The following is a 22491-nucleotide window of genomic DNA, read 5'->3' as shown; positions in this document are numbered from 1 at the left end:
TTGCGGATGTAGTGATTGTGGGCTGAAAGTATGTTTGTGTGTGCAGAGGGAGCTTGTGATTTGTCAGTTCTTGGTCACATGACTAAACATCCGCTCTGTGACTGTTGCTGTTTGGCAGCTATGACAACGAACTTTGAAAGTTGGATGAATGGCATCGCCGAAGAAGCAGCTTTCCTCCTCTAAAATGATTCAAAAGTCTTTAAAATGTACCGTATACTTGGACGTTCAGAAAGTAAGTGAGTCATAATACTGCTCCAATGCTACAAATCTCAGAAACGGACCTGTCACCTTAGCGTAGTTAACGTAAGCTAGGTAGCGAGCTGACAAACATTTCCCTAATGTTAGCTTAATGCTAACGAACGGCTGTATCTTAACGTTTGAGTTGCATTCGGTATTGGGGATGAATGCGTTTACATGATGTAGGAGGATGTTCAGGAGGATCCTAAATCCTCCTGAACATTGGGAATACTGTCGAATTTGCTGTAACTCACAAACTGATGTTAAAACTCGCGTGTGTTACTAGTTGGCTCCACTAAAATCCACATAAACCGACATTAGACTAAATTCGTAGCTGTGTTAGCTAGCCGAATTAAATACGTTCCAGGCTGTCCCATGGCGATCATTAAGGGGTTATAAACACGGGGAGTCTACTTTTTTATCGTTTGTGGTAACTTCCTATTTTTATTTCTGCATTTTACGGACACATTCAAGTGATTCACTTCAAATTTTCCCCAAACAATTGATTTTTTCGCTTTCTTTCTCCAGCCATTAACTAGCCTGAACATATGCTGTTAATATTGAGCCAAAAGGCGAAAATGTCTGAAAAGCACAGTTAAATTACAGCCACTTTGAGCTTACTGATTTTTAAACGACGTGTTTACTTTAATGTGCAGTGTCTGTGGATCAGTTGTAAGCTAATCTAATTTCCTCTTGGTATATCAAAGTAATTCAGTTTAGGTAATTTTGCATGAAAAGGTCCTATTGATGTGGATGGTTCCTCAGAGGACTGTACACCTGTATAGCTGGGGGGGGGGGGGTGTCAAGGAAAGGCTGTTTTCTCATCATATAGAAGGAAACATGTCTGTGAAGGACTCATACAGAAACATCAGTGCCTGACCTGACACTGTAGTCACCTAATTGCACTGTTTGTGTGCAGGTCACATGTCCAGGAGTGCTCCTGTCTAAAAAGCACCATATCTACCTCAGTGTGTGTATCATGGGCCAGTACAGGAAGACTCCCTGCGTGCCACCTGTGTTCCCTTTACTCTTCCACCACAAAATGATATTTGTCAAGGTGAGAATATAAACTGTGCATTACAGGACGAAGAGCTGCCTCCATCGCTAAGGCACAAGATGTAGAATTAATTGTCTGTCTGGTATTTTTTTCAGATGTACTGAGAGAGATGGTGGGAGGACTTGTGGCATATTTTCTAATATCAATAAAGGGTGCATCTCACATCTCAGAGCTTATGTTGGCTCCTGCAGATACCTATCCATTGTACTTTTATCTCTAAAAGACTTAAGGTCAAGAGATCGCCACCCCAGCTGTTGCTTTCTCTTTATTTGTGTCTGTGAATTCCTATGACTTGCATACTGTATACACTACTGGCTGTTACTGGCTTATTTTATAAGTCTGATGATTTAAACTAAGAAACCCTCCAATCTGAACATTGCTGCCCCCAACTGCTGATAGAACTGGCCTTCTTTTCCCTGGGGAGAATGGCAGCGTTAGATACTGGGCTGTCTGTCTCGTCTTGTTATAAGTATTGATTTGCTTTGTCTGTACTCTGTCTGTTTTACCAGACTTTCCCTGGTGTTGTTGACCCTGCTGATGTAGCTGACCTTCTTGAAGGTAAACGGCCGTCTGGGATTTTGCTTCCTCATCTTTTAGTCCCGAATCCTCTGCTATGCAAGCTTATAGGCTATTAGCTGTGATACTGATCATTAGTTCAGAGTCTATTTGTGCTTTCCTTCCTCATAGCTGACACAACATCTTTCGAGCTGATTCAGTTGGTGCCTCCAGGTATGCTTTCTGATGATGCCATATGGGCATGTTAAATCCCCACTCTTATCTAGTCATTGCACTGCAAAAACATGATCTCTAATTTGGATTGTGTGATTGTGCGTGTTCATGTTTACTGCCTGTCTGTGTATGATTTTAAGAGGGTGAGATCCTCGCCACGATGGTGGAAAGCAGCAGAGATTTCCTGTACCCTGTTCCCAGATTGAGCACCAGAGAAGGAGCTGCAGAGAGAGAGATACTGTTGAAGAGATCCTCCACCTTTCCTGTAGGCTGTTTTTCCATCTATTCTTATTTTTATTTCTTAATCCCCCTTCCTACACCTGTGCTGGTATTCATCAAACGTCTAAGAATCACACATCAGAATGCTCCAGAGTTAGCCATTTTGCTGAGCAAAAAGACACATTTATCAAGTGACCTACTCCAATTCACAGCAAAGTGGAAAAGTAACTTTTAAGAGCAGCTCTCAAGTGTTCACGTGATTGATTGCATGAATGCTCAGAGAAGGAATAGCCAAACAAAATTCTGCTGCAAGACATTCAGCTGTGTGTGTTGACAATAAGGACGCATGGAAGTGATTATAAATAAAATCAAGGGTAGATTTATTATTGTTGTTCACACCCCTGATAAATGCAAAAAAAGTGTTGTAACATCCCATCAAAGTTTCAAATTGAATACAAACAATAGGCCAAAACTGCTCTATCCTTAATTATACTGCTTCAGCTAACATATTATTCGTAATGACAGATTATATTTTTTACATTCACACAGAAACCAGAAGTGTGCTCGCCTCTGTACTGCAGTCATCCACTCTTATTTTCAAGTTGTAAGAAACTGGATGACTAACTATTGAAGTGAAGGATTTTTACTCTTATCTCTCAAATCCAAAATTTTGCTTTTATTAGGTTCAGTGTGATATGTGAATGATAAACACGTAACTCATGTTCAACCCTGATACCAAAAAAGTTGAGACTCTGAACAAAACATAAACAAAACAGAATGTGGTCATTTGCTAATCCTGTTTGACATTTATACAATTGAAAACAGTACAAAGACAGTCTAATGTTTCACCTCTTCAGTTTCATTGCTTTTTGCAAATGTATGCTTATTCTGAATTTGATGTCAGCAGTACGTTGGGACAGGATCAACTTAAGACTGAGAAAGTTGTGGAATGCTCCAAAAACACCTGTTTGGATCATTCCACAGGTAAACAGGCTCATTGGTAACAGGTGATAGTATCATGATTGGGTATGAAAGGGGCATCCTGGAAAGGCTCAGTCATTCAGGATGTTATTACATGAGTTCACTTCATAAAACAGTTGTCAGTAAACAGAGTTCGTTTGCACATGGCTGCATTCTGTTTTTATTTAAGTTTTACACAGCGTCCCAGCTTTTCTGGAATCGGGGTTGTATTTCATGCTAGCAAAGGTAACCTGGGCTGCTGCACACTGTTGAATTCATCAAAGGAAGGATGTCAGTTGATGCGTTTAAACATTGTTCACATGTCACAGCGACCCCACATTGTGCTCGTCATGTGATCCGGCTGGATTGGCACCGGTATTACACGTGTCATTCATAGACTGGAGAAGATTGGTGCTTTCTCTAAGTGAGTCTCCTCCTAATCTCTGTGGCTCATGTGTCTGCGCACATGACAGGCAGGTACACTACCAAGATAACAATTCAAAAACACAGTCTCGTCTCAGAAAAAGTAATTTCTTCAGAAAAGATAGCATTTTGCTATCGAGCTGTCGACTGCCTTCGCCACAGATGTAAAAAACTAAGAACATACTCTCTTTTCGTCATTTTGCTTTTCCCTCCTCCTCTTCTTATATCATCCCTTCATCTCTCCGTGGCTGTGGGTTCCTTTTCTATCCTCCCCTTGTCCTCTGAGGCAATAACTGGCATATTGAAATGTCTTTAAACACCATTCCCCTCACCGTTGCTTTTATGTGTTTGATGCCTACATAGCAATTTAGATGTCTCTCTCCAAATGCCATATTATTTAAACATCACTGGAGCCTTTTTCTTTTCTTCAATTTGTTTTTCTCAAGCCAGGCATAGATTGAAGATTTGTGGTTGTAAATTGGTGTTCCAAGCAGTGCTGTTATCTGTCCTTTTGTCTTCATCTCCCTGTGAAAGGTGTTGTGTTTGTTCCTATTGTCCCTCTCCCTCTAGGGAATCTCCCCCAAAGTGGAGTTTGGCACGACATCAGTCATCGAGGAGAGTGATGGGAGAGACAGCTGGCCTGCCTCACCTGTAAGTGTCTCCTTATAAGTCTGTGCATAACCACATACACCGTACGTCCACTTTTTCATATTTCTACCTTCTTTTTGCTTTTGGTTTATGTGCTTTATGCTTGTTAATGTCTGGAACACCTTAGAAGGAGTCTGCCCTTCATCAATACCTTTTTGTAATCTGTTCATGGCCTTTTGTAACAGCTTTTAAACCATTCAGATCCATCAAGTGCTACTCATAAGTCAAGTAAACAGTGTGTTCATCATCCTGTGTGATTGTTCCAAATGTCTGCATTTGAACACATCACAGCGACATACTCAGCGTAAGTGTTGACCAAAGCTCAAACAGTGAACAGTCCACCTCTAAAGCTCTAATGAGTGGTATCTCTCACCATCAGATTTGTCTGTTTCCACCATACATACCCACCTTCTATTGTTGCCATGGCTACTGCATCTATCTATCTATCCATACTGGCAGTGTTTCAAGGGTATCTGTTCTCTCCTTGTGAATGTAATTACATGGAGGCAGATCTGTGATGCAGATAGCGAGGCTTCTCTCACATCTCAGTCTAGCTGGGAGTTTACACAATTTTTGTCACAAACGCAGTCAGTCAGTCAGTTACTCTTTTCTTTTTTACAGTAATGACCCAAGATGAGGGTCACCTGCATCTCAGCCACTGTGTCCTTGTGGATTTTAAAGGGTGTTTGTGCTCAGCTGCATAAAATCACACTTAACTTTATGGAGACTCTGATTCTCTCTTCCTTTCCTTTTATGGGCACTGCCAGGTTTTGACATGTTCCCATCCCCTGTAGCAGTTTTCATTATAGCGCTGAATGAGTACACTGATTAATCAATGAGACGATCGATGCAAAAAGAAATTAATTAATAATTTTGTTTCTCTTTTCAAGCAAATATTGTCTGGTTTCAGCTTCTCAGATGATGAATTGAAAAGATAATTGGTGGATTAATTGATAATGAAAATGATCCTTAGTTTGAATCTTAATCTACTCCTTGATAACCTTTTGTGACTCATACATGTGTGAGATACTGGGAGGGTAGAATAATGCTCCAGTTCCAGACTGAGAAAGACTGTTCCTTAAAGAAAAAGCAGTTAGAATGAAAATCTTTCACAAACAGTCCTGTTTGTAACATATGATCCATCACACAGCGGTTGGCATGTTGTGGCAAAAACACTGCCATGCATCTCCCAGGTGCAGTAACCTAAGCTAAGCTATTTGTTTAAATGGGATGTCATTGACAGCGAAGCAGATTGTCAGAGTGTTCTCCCGGTCCCTCGGGGGGATGTCTGGATCAGAGCACCGCTGTGGCTGTCAGACAGTAGAATTTCTTCATTTTCTCTGTCCTAATGGTTCCTCAGCTTCGGCATTTCCCTGACTGCCTGCCCGCCCAGCTGACAAACCATGTCCTGTTTTAATAGAGATTTGGAGTTATGGCAACTTCCTCAAAACCTCTAAAACTGTAGTGATGAAGATATGCACAGAATTTTGTACTGTCTTACTCTTTCTTTGCAGATTTCTTTGGTGCTTTTATCTCTTATAAGTTGACATGATTTTCACTTAGATACTGTTTTTAGTCCAAGTCATTAAGGGGTGGTAGTGTAGGTCACTTGCTCAGCCCACCACTTTAGTCCAGAGTGAAATATCTCAACATTTGTTGATAGATTACCATGAAACTTTGTACAGACATTCGCGGTCCCCAGAGGATGAGTCTTAATGACTTTGGTAATCCCTGACTTTTCCTTTAGCGCCTCCATCAGGTCAAACCTTTGACCCTTCCACTCCAAATATCTTAACAGCTACTGGATGGATTGGTACAATATGTGATACAGACATTGATGGTGCCCAGATGATGTATTTCAATGACTTTGAGGATCCTCCGACTTTCCCTCTAGCTCCACCATGAGGTAGACATTTGTTATTTTGTGGATTTTTTTTTTAGATACTCAATGTCTATACTTACTTATGTTTAGTGCCAGTTGGCAAATGTTATCATGCAAAAATACAAAATTAAATTAGTGATCATGGTAAGGACTACACCTGTTTAGCTAACGTCAGCATTGCCACTGTGAGCATATCTTGGATGTGTTAGCATGCTGCATTGAGCATTTGGCTCAAAGCGCTGTGATGCAGCCTCACGCATGGCCTCAAACTTTTAGTCTTATTATTTGTTCACATCCCAAGCTTCTTTACCACAAAATCCCAACAATGGAAATAGCAGCACATCGTATCAGACAAGCCTTCACCACTCAGTTGGTGCCATTAAAACTGGCTGCCCAGTGAGGAACAGACAGAAGAGCTGAAAGAAGTCAGGCATGGTGGTAGATGTGGGGAGGAGAGCATGCTTTGCTTAATAGCATTAGATCAGACCAATCTCAAATGGCAACCTCAATGAGGATTTATTCATCATTTAGTTTCTCTTAAAAATAGTTTTCATGTTGTGTGATTTCCCTTATTAGCATTTAGATTATCTTTGTTTTACAGCCAGGTAATGCCTTTTTATCATATTAGACTGGAGATGGCCATCAAATGCAATTAACATTTTATCTTAACGTATTTATCCCCGGTTGGCATTACCCGCAGGAAGTGGGATATTGCATCGGAGAATGATGTTAGTGGCCATTAGAGTTATTGAAGTAATTCTGCAGAGGTTGTCTCCATGGCAGTGCTGACTGTGAGAGCCGTTGTTGTTGTAACACTTAAGCTGAATGATTTAGCTAATGGTTTAATGGTTTTGTCCAGGGAGAGCAAGTCTGTGTCGAGAGTGAGAGCAGCTGCCTTAATGGCTAAAATGGCTGACGCTTGTGTAAAGGAGCAACGTTGTGGTCTGCAGAGAAATCTAAACTGCTGAGACAAATGCTATGTGTCACCTCAAAATTGAGACCTGTGAGGGTAGCTTGACATGTCAGAACAACATATCAACATTTTTCTCACTCTCTCTCTCATTCTGTCCCTGCACCCCCAGGCTTGCTGTCTTTCTCCAGTGAGGCCATCTTTAACCCCACCCAGACAGAGCTCAGCAAAAAAGCTAAACGTTGAGGCAAGAATTACAAACTCTGCACAGTCCTCAACATCTAGACCGTTCCCTTCTTCATCGCCATCTGGCCGGGTTCCCCAGAAGAAGAAGAAGAAAGGAAAGCGCGCTTCTCCCAGAGTTTCTGTCGACTCTGGCTACCAGCAGCCCACTGTTTCCTCAAGGACACGAGCCTTGTCGCCTTACACCCACCGCAAGATGTGCCAGCTTTCAGAGGACGCCCGGCAGAGGCTTAGCCATCTCCAGCTGGGGCCTCACCACTTCAGGAAGGAGACTGAGAGCCAGCCGCCCTTCGTGGTTGGTAACATCAGATATATTCCTCCAAACTGAAGGCAGTTGACAAAAATCTGATATGATGGTTTGTTTAATACCAATAATACACATGTTCAGTGGACAGGGGTTATAAAATTAATGGGATCCTGAATTGATGTAGTTCAAACCTCAGTGGGAGCTACCCAAAATTTAACATAATCTAGCGGGCAGATTAAGAGGAGGGCATAAAAAGAGAGCAGTGTTAATCTTTTTACCTGAGCCGTTAATGGATTTTGACGTCATGAAAATGTTTCACTGTGTGCGTGTAATATGGCCTATTATCCTCACTGAGGGGCTTGAGTGTGCTTTAATAGCACGTCCTGGATTTAGGCTGGTACACAGTTATTTATTAACACAGCTTTAATTATGACCGTATCACTACTATGAGAGATTTGCATATAAAAGGGAGAGATTTTATGATCACACAGCCTTGGGGAATAAAGAGTTGATGGACAAGAACAACACAGCCTCCAGCTCTGTGCCCCTCCCTCTGCTCCCCATTGTATTCCTGCTTCTTCATTTACATCAAATCTAATCCTGAGGTATGAATATCAAAATCCACTAGCGTGCTGTTATTAATATAAATGATTGGGTCCACAGTTGTTTGTTTTTGTCACACACCTGAATGGAATTTACTAGAATACAACAGGCGTTTTATTAAAGAGAGGAGCATGTTTTTCCTGCTCGGCGCTCCTGGGGGAATCTTCTGTCGACAATTAACCTTAGTAATTGAGAGTCAAGCTGCAATTAACAAATAGATACCTAATGAAGTAGCCTAGCCCCATGGTGAATGCTTTATCAGTGCATGTTTGAGAGCCTCGACTCCCTGTTTGTTTGTGAAGAAGGATGCACATTCCTACAGAAAACACGACCTATGTTCTTTGTTTTCTTTCTGACTTACTGTGACGTGTTGTTGGTGAAATGATTGGGCATCGAAATGACAGACTCGCGGAGTAGCAGTCAGACAAACTTTTTTGGCAGCGTTTCCTTTACTTTGCACAGATTAGAGAAAAGACTGAATGTGATCAATGTGTTCTGCAGAGAATGCATTTGTCCATTTCTGTTGTGGCATTTGTTATTTGAAGTTGGCTGACTGTGTCATTGATTAATGTATCAGCATCAGGATGGTGTCTAAATGAAGGAAGAAAACCGTCCCTGCTGAGAGCCAAAACAACCTCACAGTTCATGTGTTTCTCTTGTCGATGAAATAATTCAAACTATGACAGTGTTAAGTTTTGATGGATGATTATTTTTCGGTCATGTTTTCTGCCAGGTCTCCGTTTGCAGCAGCGTCTCTGGGATGGAAACTCCTTCCTCCTCTCCACACAGTGGTAGCATGCACCGACACTCTGTCAGCGTCAAAGCTGATCACACAGGTAGAACACCACACTCATGCAAAGACTAATACATGTACTGTTACACACCTGAGGCTATACATGCTGCACAGATAACTGTTTGCAGTTGGTCTAGTACATTAAGATTTGTAGTGTTGTGAAAATGTGTTTCTTTTCTGGTTTGATGCCTTTGTTTACATCTTCATGATAACATAGTGACATCTTTCAAAATGAGTAATGGACTGCATTTATATTTTTGTGTTGTGAAGCAAACTGAGGAGATCAATAATGACTGATTTGTTTGAGTTAAATATATATATAAATATAACTAAATCTAGATACATGTGGTTCTATACAGCTGCCTCTGTAGGGTGAGTCTCACTTATGATTAAGGAATACACTTTTTTCTTACTTAACGGTCCCATATTATACTCATTTTCAGGTTCATATCTTTGTTTTGGGCGTCTACTAGAAAATGTTTACATGCTTTAATGTTGAAAAGAACATTTTTCTTATACTGCACATTGATGCAGCACCTCTATTCTCCCTCTGTCTAAACTCTCACAGAAGACCTGACTGCCTGGTTAAAGGCTCAGTTTCTGATTACGGGCTGTGTGCATTTCTCAGGGGATTAAGTGTTTTAATACTTAAATAGTATTTTTTATAGGACGTAAACCTGCTTTATGATCAAAAAAAGATATGGAAGTCTCACTTTCAACAATATTGGACCTTTAAAGGAAGTAATGTAAATGTTCTGTAATCAAAAGTTGAGATGTCTGTTTTCATCAAACGCTTGTCTTCGTCATTGTAGATTCTTCTCTCATGGGGAGTTACAGACCAAGAACAGCCAGAGTAAGTCTCATTATAACATTTCAAACCAGCAAACAAGCATGAAGTTTAGTGTTCAGATATTGTGTACAACTTCATTTAAAAAAAATTGGGACGCTGTGTAAAGCATAAATAAAAACAAAATGATTTGCAAACAAACTGTAACAACAGTTTAACAAAGTGTCCCTGAGCCCATGTATTAATGTCCTTTATCCAATCATGTGTTCACAAAGTGGTGAACCTAATTCCATCAATGATGCTCCTTTCATAGCCAATCATGATGCGATCATCTGTGTGGAGCATTCCACATCTTTCTCAGTCTTCAGTTCCTCCTGTCCCAACTTGTTTGAAACTTGTTGATGCATCAAATTCAGAATAAGCAGTACAAAAATCCATGATGCTGATGGAATCAGGGTTGTAAGTTGCTTTGTGGTGATGACAGTGTCACTGTATGTACACATACATCCAGCCAACTATATGTGTATTCACTGCTTAAACGGTCACATAAGTCAAACCCTGTTGCCTGGCGACCTCTTCCAGGTGAAGTCAGGTTCGGTGAGGGTCCAGTCGTCTCCAGGGACACGGTCAACACGTGAAGCCCAGACTAAAAGCCCGGTGAGAGGTGCTGCGTTGGCTCAGTCCGCCCTGACCGTGTCAAACTTAGAGGAAAGTCCTCTAATCCTCAACCATTCCCTCAGAGAAAGGTAAGATCTCTACGGGATCTGTACAAAGCTTTGTTAGTCTGGAAAAGGCTTCGTTTTAACCGTAATGTTTTTAAGGTTAGGACTGTGTTTGAATTAGAATATTCTCCTTGAAACCTGATTTGCAACATAATCTGGTGTTTCATCAACACAATCACTCGTGTAAACCAAAAGTCTTTTAATATTTTATATGAAACAATCCTGTCATCGTATTTCTTGTTGTGTCACACTGGAGCTTGATTGGCTGACACAGGTGATGAAATGAAAAGAGCGTTTTTTCCATTCCGCGTGGCGTCATAAGGGCAACCATCTGGTCTCAGAATGTGTACGCGTCCTCTTACCTTTGACGTCCGTGCATGCGCATTGAAGTTAGCGAGATAACTATTGTACCTGTTCATCAGCTGTAGAGAACAGGTGGATTCTGTCATCACTTTAGCAACAAGTCATTTAAATGACAGCTGGCTGGCTAATGAGAATATATAGCGAGATAAGTCCTGCATTGATCCCTCACTCAGGAAATTAGCAAGCATTAAATAATCATCATCAAAACATACAATCAAAGGTTCTCTACATCAGCTGGTTAAATAAACAAAGTGGTAATATACGTTGATTGCTGTGGGTATGAAGGAATTGTGTGAACTTTTTTTGGAATTGCATTTATAGTAACAGTTTAGATGTGATGATAAGTAGAGTCTATAAGTCTTTGAATTTTACTCTTAAAAACCTGTATGAACCCAGTATGTAGACAATTCAACCCTGCTGTTGATGTTGGTAATTAGTATGCGTGTTTATAACTTTGTGTTGTGGTGTATCGTCGGACCTACGTTAGGAAGACTCTCTCAGGATCGCTCTGTTTTCTGGCCACAAAAGCAGCTGATTTTCTTCACGCTCACGTCAATGTAGGATAAAACTAATCCTCTTTTTTTTTCAGGTGTTTGCCCTGAATTTATCCTGATCCATCTGTGTAAATAATTAGTGTTTGCTCAAAAGATCTTAAAAGCAAAAGAGGCACCTGTATGAGTTTCCAATTACAGTATACGGCAAATATATGACAATCCCATGAGATGGTCATATGCTGCAGCTGCTTTGTGTGTGTGCGTATATGTGCGGGAACTCATACACATCCAGTCTTTAATTTTGATCACATTCGACAGACAGGATGAATTTCCCTCCACCTCTTAAATTACAGAAGCTGATGTCTTGTCATGTTCGTTCATTACGGAGAGAGGAGGCTGAGAGAAGGGAAAACAAAGAGGAAAATGGTATTGATTTGTGTTTCAGCTCGAGTCTGATGCATTTGACCCGATGCACGCTTTAATACATTCAGAGAGACCTTGTCATCGATCATGGCAGCTGTGAGTTAAACACACCGATGGGACCGATGTTCTGTTTTGTTTGTTTGTTTGTTTGGGCTCTCCTTTCCCCTTCTGTTCAGCTCAGTCCATAAGCAAACATTAAAATCAATAAACAATCTTAAACTGCAAAGTAAATTGTAGGAAATGAATGATACTTTTCTCTCAATTGAAAACGCGACAGGAGTTGCAGGGTGGGAGATTAGAGCGGGCCTTTGTAGATTCCCTCCGACAGGGAGAGGGGCACGTCTTACCACCAATCTTTGATCTATAAAGAAAATGACAGATGCCAGCGGCGAGGTTTGCTCCCTAAGCCCCGAAGTCTCAGTCTATTCATGTCTCTGGACGATTTGTCCTTGATGACTTTTTTGAAGCAGGTAGCAAGTTTATCTGATTACAGATGAAAAGCTTCCATTCCCTCACTGCTGGCCAGGCCAAGACGTCAGCCAGTCAGTCAGACAGTCATCACCCCTCCGCTCCCAACAAATAGACGTGGATGAGAGGCAATACTGGAATTTATTACTGTTCACTTCCATCTGTCTGTCAGTGCGAGCTTTTATTTCATAACTGCCTGTGGCTACTAACTTGCAGACGCGTTTATATTGTATTGATGAAACGCATTGATGCCTCCAGCTCAATTGCATGGTTGGCTCTGTCAATTGTGAAATTGCTTTTTGTTTTGTTTTTGCACAAAAGCGTGAATGTAGAGGAACCAAAATGAATGTTTAGAAGGAGAAAACACTGTCATTTATTTCAGAGTATTTTAAAAGTCTGTTGTTGGACAGAGTACACCTAAAGTGTGTCAAGTCAGGGGACTGGTAGTTTCAGCTTTGCTTCAACTCTCACTTCTTATGTTATGTTACAGCACAGACTAGTGGCCAAACGGTGTACCTGCCAGAACACCTTGAAAAAAGACAATGTAATTATATGATTGAAGTGACTTCGATAATCAATTAATTATTGATGTCATATTTCAAGCAGAAATGGCAAACATTCCAGCTTCTCCAGTGTGCCGATTCGGCGAGTTTTAAAAAAAATAACCACAACATTGTGTAGCAGATGTACACACACACACACACACACACACACACACACACACACACACACACACACACACACACACACACACACACACACACACACTTTACTTTACTTTACTTGTCCTATTATTTGTTTTGCAACCTCTTAGACTTGTCTTTTGATGCCTTGCATGTCTTGAATTGCGGGATTAATCGCTATTTTTTTTAGATACATCCCCGATATTATCACTATTTTTTCCTGTCGATACAAAGCTTTACATCAGCCCAACTTGATACAAACTCAGCTAAAGATCTGAAGTGCTGCGTCTCTGTGTTTGTTTTCCTCAGGCTGCAGACCAGCCAGCCCAGTCCATCCTACTGGGAACAGATCCACAGCCGAGTCCAGAGGATTCTGCGGACACACAAAACCACTGGGGCCCAAGTGACCTTTGACCTTTAACTCCCTGATCTGCCAACAAGGTGACAAAACCACTGAGGTTACTATATAAAACTCTTCCCTGTAAACCCAGTCACTCTTATTATGCAACCTTTCAATTGTGAGTTGAAAGCAGATGTTGACCTGCTGCAGGTCTGTAGGAGTGGATGCACACACTGAGGTTCCTTCTTAACCTCAGGATTTTATCATTCAGTGAACCAAACCACCACACATGTATCTTCATTTATCTTCTTGTGATGTTCATTTAAATTTCAAACCATTCCAAACACCTGCTGAGCCGCCGTTGCTCTTTGAAAAGGCAGGAAATTTGCAGGGGTTATGATCAGAAGCATCACAGCACCGCTTCCCTCCCACCCATCAGCTGGGCTGTTTTTTTGTTTTTTTTTAAATGCCCCGATGGTGAAACCAAACAGAGACGTCGTCTAAATTCTCTAAAGCCGTGTGTGAAATTGGCTCGGGTATAGAGAGGCAACATTTTGTGTGTGTATGGGAAGGAGACACGGTGGATGTAAGCTGCAGCTGTTAAGGGCTCATCTCTCGCAACACAAAAGAGACACAAGAAGGTAGCCAAGAGCCACCGTTGGGAGCCAGCAGCTACAAGAGATTTAAGAGAGAGGAGGAACAAAAGTAATCCTGAATGAAAGCGCAGGAGACACAAAGAAATGTAGCCTTAACATAAATTAGGACGGTCATTCAGATCCAGAGTGCTGCACTGAAATGTCTTGAACATTGAAAGAGTATTCAGTGTTTGTATGCGCTCATCAGAGGTTATGTTCTCTGTGTAATGAACACTTCATCTATGGGACTTCACTCAGCCGTCAGAGCTGAATGACACCTTTTATCAGTGCTAATGAAAATGCAGCTGTGTCGCGCACTCTTCACAGCTGTTCTTACAGATGAATTGACTCTGAATGTTAGAAAATGTATTCTATTTCACAGAATAATCACAGTTTCTGGTTTTCTTCGATGCAGTCGAACACTAACTAAATGTGCTGCCAGGATCTAATTGATGGGAAAACTAAATCCTCTCTTTGACTCATATTGACCATGTGTCCGTCTCTGCTCAGAGCCAGAGGGAAAATGTCAAATTGTCATGCTCACTTAAAAGCTACAGTGGTTGGTTCCTCACAGAAAGTCAAAATCTCCCCGACAGGCGTATACATCAACTTCTCACAGTCTGTAAATCTGTTTTTCAGTCAATCTTGAATATGTCTGGGGATTGAATTCCCCGCACTACACGCACCCTTCTTCACAGCAGGTAATAGTTTTAATAACCTTGCTCACTGCATCTGCTTTCAACGGCTTGATTACTGGCAAGTGCATTTGATCTTTGCTTTGAATGTTCTGAAAACATGACATAATTAACTTGCACAGGTCCAGTTTGCTTTTTCCGGTTTGAAAAACGAAAAATCTTTTCTATTTGAAATGACAGTATTACATTGCAAATCATGTCTAGTTTACCTTTTAATGTTAATATCAGAGGTACCATCAAACATTGATGTGGCTGAAAATTTGAGTGTTTTTCTTTCGGTTGGGTTTGCGCTCTTCTTTACCAAAAGGTCTTTTTTCAGAATAACCAAAAACAATGGGTGAGCTACATGTAAATATATGTATGTAACCTCAACACTTGACTGTATGCGACATGCTATAAAAACGTTTCTGTTTTTGTCACAAATGACAGTAATTATGGTGATTTCTTCTGCACGACAAGCCATGTTTCCAGAATGTGAGTGTAAGAGAACCTTTACAAACACTGGTGCCAGTCAAAAGACAGTATTTTAATGTTCACATCATGCATGTATTCTTAGAATGACTGTGATTACTGTGCAGCAAAATGTTTGGAAAATACAGATCCATTTGATTAAAAATAAATGTTTCAGTTGTTGAACTGTACAAAGTAATGACTTGATTACTGAATCAACTTGACTTGTATCATCTTCCTCGTTTCTTTGTGTGAAGACACGTAAACTCAATCCGAGCAGGATTTACTTACACCCACCATATGATGTGTGCTGCTCAGGTGGAGTTGATATCAGTCTCTATGAAAAGCCACTGCCAATCTTCACATTTACTTCTTATGGAATTTCTTCTTCTTGTTGTTCCTCTTGCCGGCTCTTTGTGCTGCTTTCTCTGCCACGATTTGCTGGTACTTCTTTTTGTTGTTGCTGGTAAGAGAAGCGGGAAGTATATTTTAAAAGTCTGCATTTTTTTCGTTTTTCAAACTTGATGCTCTTGGATTTTGGAAAAGTGTGACTCATTATGCAAAGGTTTACTCTGTCCTTTCTCTGAAATGAAATGAAACACCCTGTGTACAGAACCAGAGCGTGTTTCATGTTCATTTAACCATCGAACACAACACGATGCAGGGTTAGCAAAAGCTACTATTCATCTGTACTGTCACAGCAAAGGTTTACCATGTTTCATTCTGTGTTTTCATAGCTGTTATCTAAGCACTATAGATAGGGCCACAAATGTGACAGCAGACACTGGTGTCCAGTCTAGATCTGTCTGTACACGGTCAATCTTTGGTCAAACTATCAGTCTCTTTCATAGTTTAATCACCAGTGTCACAGGATCTGACGGCTCAGTGATTTCAGTTATGAATAATATTCAAGGAATCTTCCAGAGATCAATGTGATCGCCTTTTACTGCTGAAGCCAATTACCAAAGTGTTCATGTGGACCAGATGCATGATGCTCTTTTCTCCACTCCACTGGTTTTACGCAATCAAAGTGCTAAATCCATCCCGTAAGTATAAAATCAGCAGCTGTTCGTAAGCCGTCTGTGGGAGTGGATTTTCTTTAGTGGACGCGGGGCACAATAAGCGTTCTCGTTTGAACTTACTGCCTGAACTCAGCATCAGCCAGCAGCTCCTCCACCATGGTTCTCTTCCTGTCCTTCTTGGGAATGCGTGAATGATAGAAGTCGGCTGGGTTGTCCACCACTGTACCCATCTGTATCACACACACAGGAGTCACACTCACATAGTGGGTTTCTTAAGGAAATGTACTTGAACACTTGTTTGTTGGTGCCTCGTGTTTTTACTGACCTGAAAGTATTTGGGAAAGCCATCTCTGTCGTTCTTCTTGTAGAACCTCTTGGGATCCATCGAGCCCCTCATCTTCAGGACTTGGAGGTCTCCTTTCAGCTCCTGGGAGATCTCAGGGGCTTTCATATTAAACCAAGCATCTCCTGTGGATTTCTCCCTCTCCACCTGTGAAAAACAGTGATTTCAAATTTTACAAAGCATCGTCGACGCCTATGAAGCACAGAATTTGAGTAAAAACTACAGTATTTACATGTCCTTATGATTTGGGGCAGTACATGTTATAAGTGATTCAACAAATGTTTCATGATCCAAGTGATGGAACTTAAACCAAAGCATTACTTTGGAAAACTTACTCTGTGTTTCAACTTCACGGCTTGTTTGGATTCACTGTATGGAGGCACTGCGTCCTTCTTTTCAAAGTCTGGTCCAATTACACTCTTCTTCATCACCTGAGGAGAACAACAAAACAAAAACTGCAACACTGCAAAGCACCAAACTCCATCGACACCTCACTACTCAGAGTTAAAAAGGCCAAAGCATCAGAGAGAAACCATAAATAACACCATCTCATGTGTTATTGGATTTACTTGTCCTTGCATTGCTCTAAAGTTCATTATTCTTTCTGCACCACAGATCGCTTTCAAAGGGGAAAATCAATCATGTATTTACCTCATCTTGGATCTTCTTTTCCTTTAGTTTTTGCAGCGAACTGGAGACGAGTTTTGATTTGCTGCCATCAAAATTGATGTATAAACCCCCGAGCTCCTTCACTCTGATGCCAGGGTCAATACGGCTGGACATCTCTTTCCTGAAACAAATTGGCAAAGAGAAAATTCCTCAGGAAGAGTCGTCATGTCTCATTTCTCACCTCTGCACAATGATAATATATAATAATAACAGTAATGAGTGTGGCTCTACTGTATATGTGCTCAGCTCTTTAAGTCTCATTTTATTAATCTTCTTTATTTTAAACAAATACCAGAGCCAACAATGAATTGATCCTTCTAACAAGTATTATCTGAGCAGCCAAAGTTTGATTTATCTGATTCCTCCATAAAGTTACTATTAGAAACACACTGTGGCTGAAATGTTCCTTCATTAAGATCAACATGGACGCTGTAGTGTATTTTTTTTAATCAATCCCACATACGGTGCATGCAGACAGACAGTTCAGGCCCGGTCAGACTCACATTAAATTGGACTGGATTCATGTTTCTCCTCATCAATCTACACACAATACTGCTCAATGACAAGGTAAAATGGCTTTTGGAGAGAATGAAATATCCCATTTATGTAAGTATTCAAATCCTTTTGACACTACCAACTGAGCTCTGGTGTATCCTACTCGTTTATGGTCCTTGAGATGCTTCTACAACTTGACTGTGTAACAACTCATTGGAGATAATGAATAGGAAAGCACACACTCTGGCTTTATACAGTGACAAGCAAGCCGTGAGATCAAGAGAAATGTCCGTCCACCTGTGTGACAGGATTGTGTCAAGGCACAGATTAGCCTCCATCGTTATCAAATAGAAACAGTAGAAGAAGACATTAACAGTCTTCCTGGATCTAACAAAGACAAAGGGCCTCAGTCAGACAGGTAACCAAGAAGCCAGTGGTCACGATGAATGAGATCCAGAGTTCCTCTGAGGAGATCCAGGAACCTTTTACAGGACAGGATTTACAGGCTAACCATCAGTGCAGCACTCACCAATCAGGCCATTGACCAGCAATGGGGAGTTTGCCAAAAGACACCTTTACAACTCAGAGCATGAGAAGCAAAATCATCCGATCTGATGAAATGAAGGTTGAACTATGTAGGTACTGAGCATCCCCTCATTAATGCCATCTCTACAGTCAAACAGGGTGATGGCAGCATCGTGCTGCGGGGACGGTTTTTCTGTGACGGGGACTGGCCCAGTCAGGATCGAGAGGAAGACAATGCTGAAAAATACAGAACAATCCTGAGCGGAAAACTTTTTCCAGACAGCTCATGATCTCAGGCTGAGGTTTACATTTCAGTAAGACGACAACCAACCAAAGTGTGTGAAAACACAAGAGTGGCTGCATGAAAACTTTGAACGCGAAACAGCATCTCTGCAGAGATCTGAAAATGGTGCTCGTCATCCCACCTGACTGAACTCCAATGATTCTGCCAAGAATAACAGAAGGATCCTCCAAAACAAAGGTGTGCCAAGCTTGTAGGATCATTTCCAAGAAGACTCGAGGCTGTCACTGCCGCCAAAGATGCTTTAACCAAGCAGTAAGTGAAGACTCTGAATACTTCTGTAAATGGGACATTTCTAGGGCTGCAAGTAATGATCATTGTCAATTATTTTCTTGATTAATCAATTAGTTGTTCAGTCTATAAAATGTTGATCAGTGTTTCCCAAAACCTAAGATGACACTCACAGACCAAAGATATTCAATTTGCATTCCTAGAAGAGAAAAGACCCAGAAAATACTCACATTTAAGAAGCTGGAACTTAGAAAAGTTTGACTTTTTTCGTAAAAAGTGATCAAGCCGATTAATCGATCATCACAATAGTTGTCAATTAATGGTTGACAGTCGTTGCAGTTCAAGATATTTCAGACCAAAGACAGTTTTTCTGCTTTGTCATTGTGTAGTATAAAGAAAAAATGAACTGAATTCATTTTAAAATGAGTTTGAAATAAAATATGGAGAATGTGAAAAAGTCTGAAAACTAGAGCACTTAGAAAAATGTGTATGAATCCACATCTGAAACCCAACAAATGCACAATTTACTGCTATCAAATAACATTTAGTGCAGAGCTGCAGCTGAAAACATTTCATCATCATCATCATAGTTGCCAGGCAACAGGTGGACAGCCAGGAAGTCCCTGTGATATGACGTTACTGAGCTTAGAGGTGCTGGTAGGTGGATGATGCGACGTCTGGGCAGAGCCAGGCTAGCCGTTTCCGCCTGTTTCTGCTCTAAAGCTAAGCTAAGGTGCTCAGCTGCTGCCTGTGGCTTCATGTGTAGCACACAAACACGAGACTGTGATTAATCTTCTCATCTCACTCTCTGCAATGAAGCGAAAAAGTGCATTTCTCTGATTGTCAAACTATTCCTTAAATGGGATTTGCTGACATTAAGAAAATATTGTGAAAGTGTTATCTTTTAAAAAAATCAAACTAAATATTTACGATTGTTTTGATTCACATGTGTTTCCCTGACAAAACGAACCAATCGGAGGCTGCCACTGATCATACTTACAAGTGAGGATTTCTACTGGAAAAGAGGATATTTGCATCTTCGTCATCATCATCATCCCCCTCCTCATCCACAAACTCCTCCTCTTGGTCCTCCTGCTCCTCCTCTGTGGCCTTCTCCTCCTGTGTTGGCCTCCTGTAGTAGTCTTCGTCCACTTCCTCTCCAGGTCGTGTGTCGATCATAAACAGTCCATCAACTGATGAACCTGCTGCTGCAGATTTACTGGAGGGTCCTCCTCTCTCTTCTGCCATGTGGCCCAAATCTTCCTCTTCAGAAACTTCCCTCTTCTCCTCCTCCTCCTCTTCTTCATCTTCATCCTCATCCTCGCTGCTCTCCAGCAGGCTAATTATCTTTGTTTTCTGAACAATGATGTCTTTGGGCTGCTGCTGAATGGCAGAATCCACTGTGATAGTGTGCTGCTGGCTGGACGTTACCTGTATGGACTCACCTTGGACCTCACTGGAGTCAGCCACCTGCTGAGCATCTCCATTCAATGTACTGACTTCCATTTTCTCCTCCTTGCTAGGCCGGGTTTCCACAGCAGTATCCTCATCTCCCTGTGATGAGTGGGCGTCCACATGAGCTACTTCCATGGCTTCGTGCTTCTCTTCAGCCTCCTCTGTGATTTCATTAGTCCTCTCACATAATTTTACTGGAACTGACTGGTAAGGCTTTAACGGCTCTGATGAGAAGGCTGTTTCCTGCATCATTTCCATCTCTGTGGAGCCCCCGTCCTTATTTTCATCACACGGCTCCTCCTGCTGGTGTCTGACAGTCACTGCAGGTTCACTAACCTGTGCCTCATCAGCACAACCAGACACACAGGAGTCTTCTTCTGAAATGACAATTACACCCTTTTCCACCCTTATTACATCTACCTCGTTTGATGCGACACCAGCACTGCTCGTGCTTTTGCTCTCTTTTTCTTCCAGTGTTTGGTTCTTGTCTTCCTCCAGCAGTGTGCAGTCAGCGTCCTCGGCGATCACTGTACTTTCTAACCTAGAATCATTTAATGAAGTGTCCTCCTCAGCCGCCTCCACGGCCTTTTCTACAACGACTCTAAGATCCTTGAGTGAGCGCCTCGAGGCCGGAGCGCCTCGGTTGCTGTTCCCTGACCCTGTGCGGCTGCTGCAGGGAGTCCCTCTGCTGCGGGTCGAGCACGGGCTGCCCATCGGGGAATGCACGTCGGTCAGCTCAGAGTCCGAGTCCACGGCTTTGGGACCTGTGGATTGTGTCCTTCCCCGCCTACGAGTCATCATACTGTAAGTGGGCCCGGACTCAAACCCTTCAGAGTCACAAGACTGCGGCTCACTGACATCTACATCAGCTGCTGCCTTTCCTCTTGCTGCCCGGCTCCTTCGAGTTGTTGGCGCGGGGGAGAGAGAGCTTTCTGAGGCTTCGTCGAGGTGGATGGGGATGGGACCTGTTTGCCTTCTGGATCTCATTCCTCTGCGGGTGGTGGACTTTGAAACTGCAGCTCCTGAGATGCTGGACATGCAGCTGTCAGCGTCTGAGAGCTCTGAGTCCTCAGTTTGTGGTTTGGCAGATGATCTGGTGCGAGCACTTTTCCTCTGACTTCTGGTGACTCTCTGGGATTCGGACACCACTGAGCTGCAGGACTTGGCCTCCAGCACCAGGTCGGCCTCGACGTCTTCTGCCTCGACGTCTTCCGCCTCGACACAAGCTGGGTCAGAGATTTCAGGAGCCGTCTTCCTCCTCGTGCTCCGGCGGCTACTTCGGCCAGCTTTGGACGCAGATACTGCAGAAGAGCACGACTCCACCTCAGATATCTCCTCATCTTCCTTACTTGCTGTGCAGGGCTGTCTCCTCCTCCTCCTGGTGCCTGTCATTGGCGGTATGCTGTTGGACACCACAGAACAACAGGACTCTGCGTCTGATATGTCCGCTTCGTGGCTGGAGCCCACAGGTGTGCATTGCTTCTCTGGACTGTGGAGTCTGGACGCTCTGGTACATCTTTTCATAAAGGAGGAAGGTGGGGATGTCTGAGATCCACCCTCAGTTTTATCAAGCTGACTGCTGGTCTCCACCAGGACATGATGGGTAGGGCTCTCTGCTTGTTTCACAGTGCTCCTGGTTCTTCGACCTGTAGAAGGGGTGGCCTGTGTGACAGAAATAATACAGTTAATAACAGCTGGTTCTACAGCTAGCCCCAACCAAATGAGCAAAACCAATGATGTGTTCCTCCGTCTTTCAAGTCTTTCTCACTTCCCAGCATGTCTGTGGCCCTCAGACCCAGCCCCTTTACTTCTACTCAAGACACTCAGGACACATGAGAAGGATTTTACAATAAATTTTAGACCACTCTGGCAGCCAATGTTAGGGCATTGAAAGTAAAATGTCCTCTCGCTGTTAAGAGTTTAGCTGCTGCATTCTATACAATTTAGTGTTTGAATGAATTTGGGATTTGTGCTGGGTAAAAAGTCGTAACAGTGGTCCAAACATGAGAGCATGCGTGGCGTCTTTAAAATTCAAGCTTAGTAAATACAAACTACTGCCGTAAAGTGTTCGTCATCTTTTCTACTCAGTGTTTTCTGTTTTCCCGTAGAGCCACTTGTCCACAACACCGAAACGTTTACAAACCATGAGTCCACCGACGGTATCCACGTGAAGTTTGAGCAGCTGCTGACGCATCGCTGGCTAATTGACACGTGACGGGCTTCTTTCACCTCGGACAAAACCTTTCCATGATCTGTGAACATGGTCGAGTTTAAATAACGTCTCTGTTTCATACGTACCTGAACATCTGAGGACTGGTCCGGGTTTGTTTTACTTGGGGAGTACACGCGTACTCCTCTCCTAGTAGCCACCATCTTGCACGCTGGCTTCTCTCTCGCTTCCGGTGTGAAGGCTAGACTCGACGAATCGATAGACGGAAA

General features: G+C 42.2%; 2 protein-coding genes across 2 annotated transcripts; one reads left to right on the top strand and one right to left on the bottom strand.

Annotated features, from left to right (window-relative positions):
* The first annotated feature begins 41 nt into the window (after positions 1 to 41).
* Positions 42 to 15032, top strand: spata6 (spermatogenesis associated 6). Its single transcript, XM_070961392.1, has 11 exons — positions 42 to 232; positions 1157 to 1294; positions 1804 to 1852; positions 1982 to 2023; positions 2164 to 2288; positions 4196 to 4276; positions 7238 to 7603; positions 8892 to 8994; positions 9764 to 9804; positions 10321 to 10484; positions 13201 to 15032. The coding sequence occupies exons 1-11, from the start codon at positions 149 to 151 to the stop codon at positions 13310 to 13312; spliced, it is 1305 nt and encodes a 434-aa protein (XP_070817493.1). The 5' UTR covers positions 42 to 148; the 3' UTR covers positions 13313 to 15032.
* A 35-nt stretch (positions 15033 to 15067) lies between these two features.
* On the bottom strand, positions 15068 to 22452 carry dnttip2 (deoxynucleotidyltransferase, terminal, interacting protein 2). The gene is made up of 7 exons (XM_070961389.1): positions 22351 to 22452; positions 19598 to 21714; positions 17028 to 17166; positions 16712 to 16807; positions 16359 to 16523; positions 16154 to 16263; positions 15068 to 15474 (listed from the first exon to the last, which is right to left on the bottom strand). The coding sequence occupies exons 1-7, from the start codon at positions 22423 to 22425 to the stop codon at positions 15378 to 15380; spliced, it is 2799 nt and encodes a 932-aa protein (XP_070817490.1). The 5' UTR covers positions 22426 to 22452; the 3' UTR covers positions 15068 to 15377.
* Between the last annotated feature and the right edge of the window lie 39 nt (positions 22453 to 22491).

Source organism: Chaetodon trifascialis, chromosome 4 (assembly GCF_039877785.1).
Source record: "Chaetodon trifascialis isolate fChaTrf1 chromosome 4, fChaTrf1.hap1, whole genome shotgun sequence".
Classification (NCBI taxonomy): domain Eukaryota; kingdom Metazoa; phylum Chordata; class Actinopteri; order Chaetodontiformes; family Chaetodontidae; genus Chaetodon; species Chaetodon trifascialis.
Note: the sequence above shows the minus strand (reverse complement) of the source record. Positions and strands in the feature narration are given on the sequence as shown.

Bases quoted from the DNA above. Each gene is read 5' to 3' on its own strand.
- dnttip2 (XM_070961389.1), bottom strand. From the start codon at position 22,425: ATGGTGGCTACTAGGAGAGGAGTACGCGTGTACTCCCCAAGTAAAACA. The intron at 21,715-22,350 runs GTACGTATGAAA...TCTGTCACACAG, and splicing joins ACCAGTCCTCAGATGTTCAG to GCCACCCCTTCTACAGGTCG. The intron at 16,524-16,711 runs GTAAGTTTTCCA...TGTTTTTCACAG, and splicing joins CCGTGAAGTTGAAACACAGA to GTGGAGAGGGAGAAATCCAC.
- spata6 (XM_070961392.1), top strand. From the start codon at position 149: ATGGCATCGCCGAAGAAGCAGCTTTCCTCCTCTAAAATGATTCAAAAG. The intron at 8,995-9,763 runs GTAGAACACCAC...TCGTCATTGTAG, and splicing joins CGTCAAAGCTGATCACACAG to ATTCTTCTCTCATGGGGAGT. The intron at 9,805-10,320 runs GTAAGTCTCATT...GACCTCTTCCAG, and splicing joins ACAGACCAAGAACAGCCAGA to GTGAAGTCAGGTTCGGTGAG.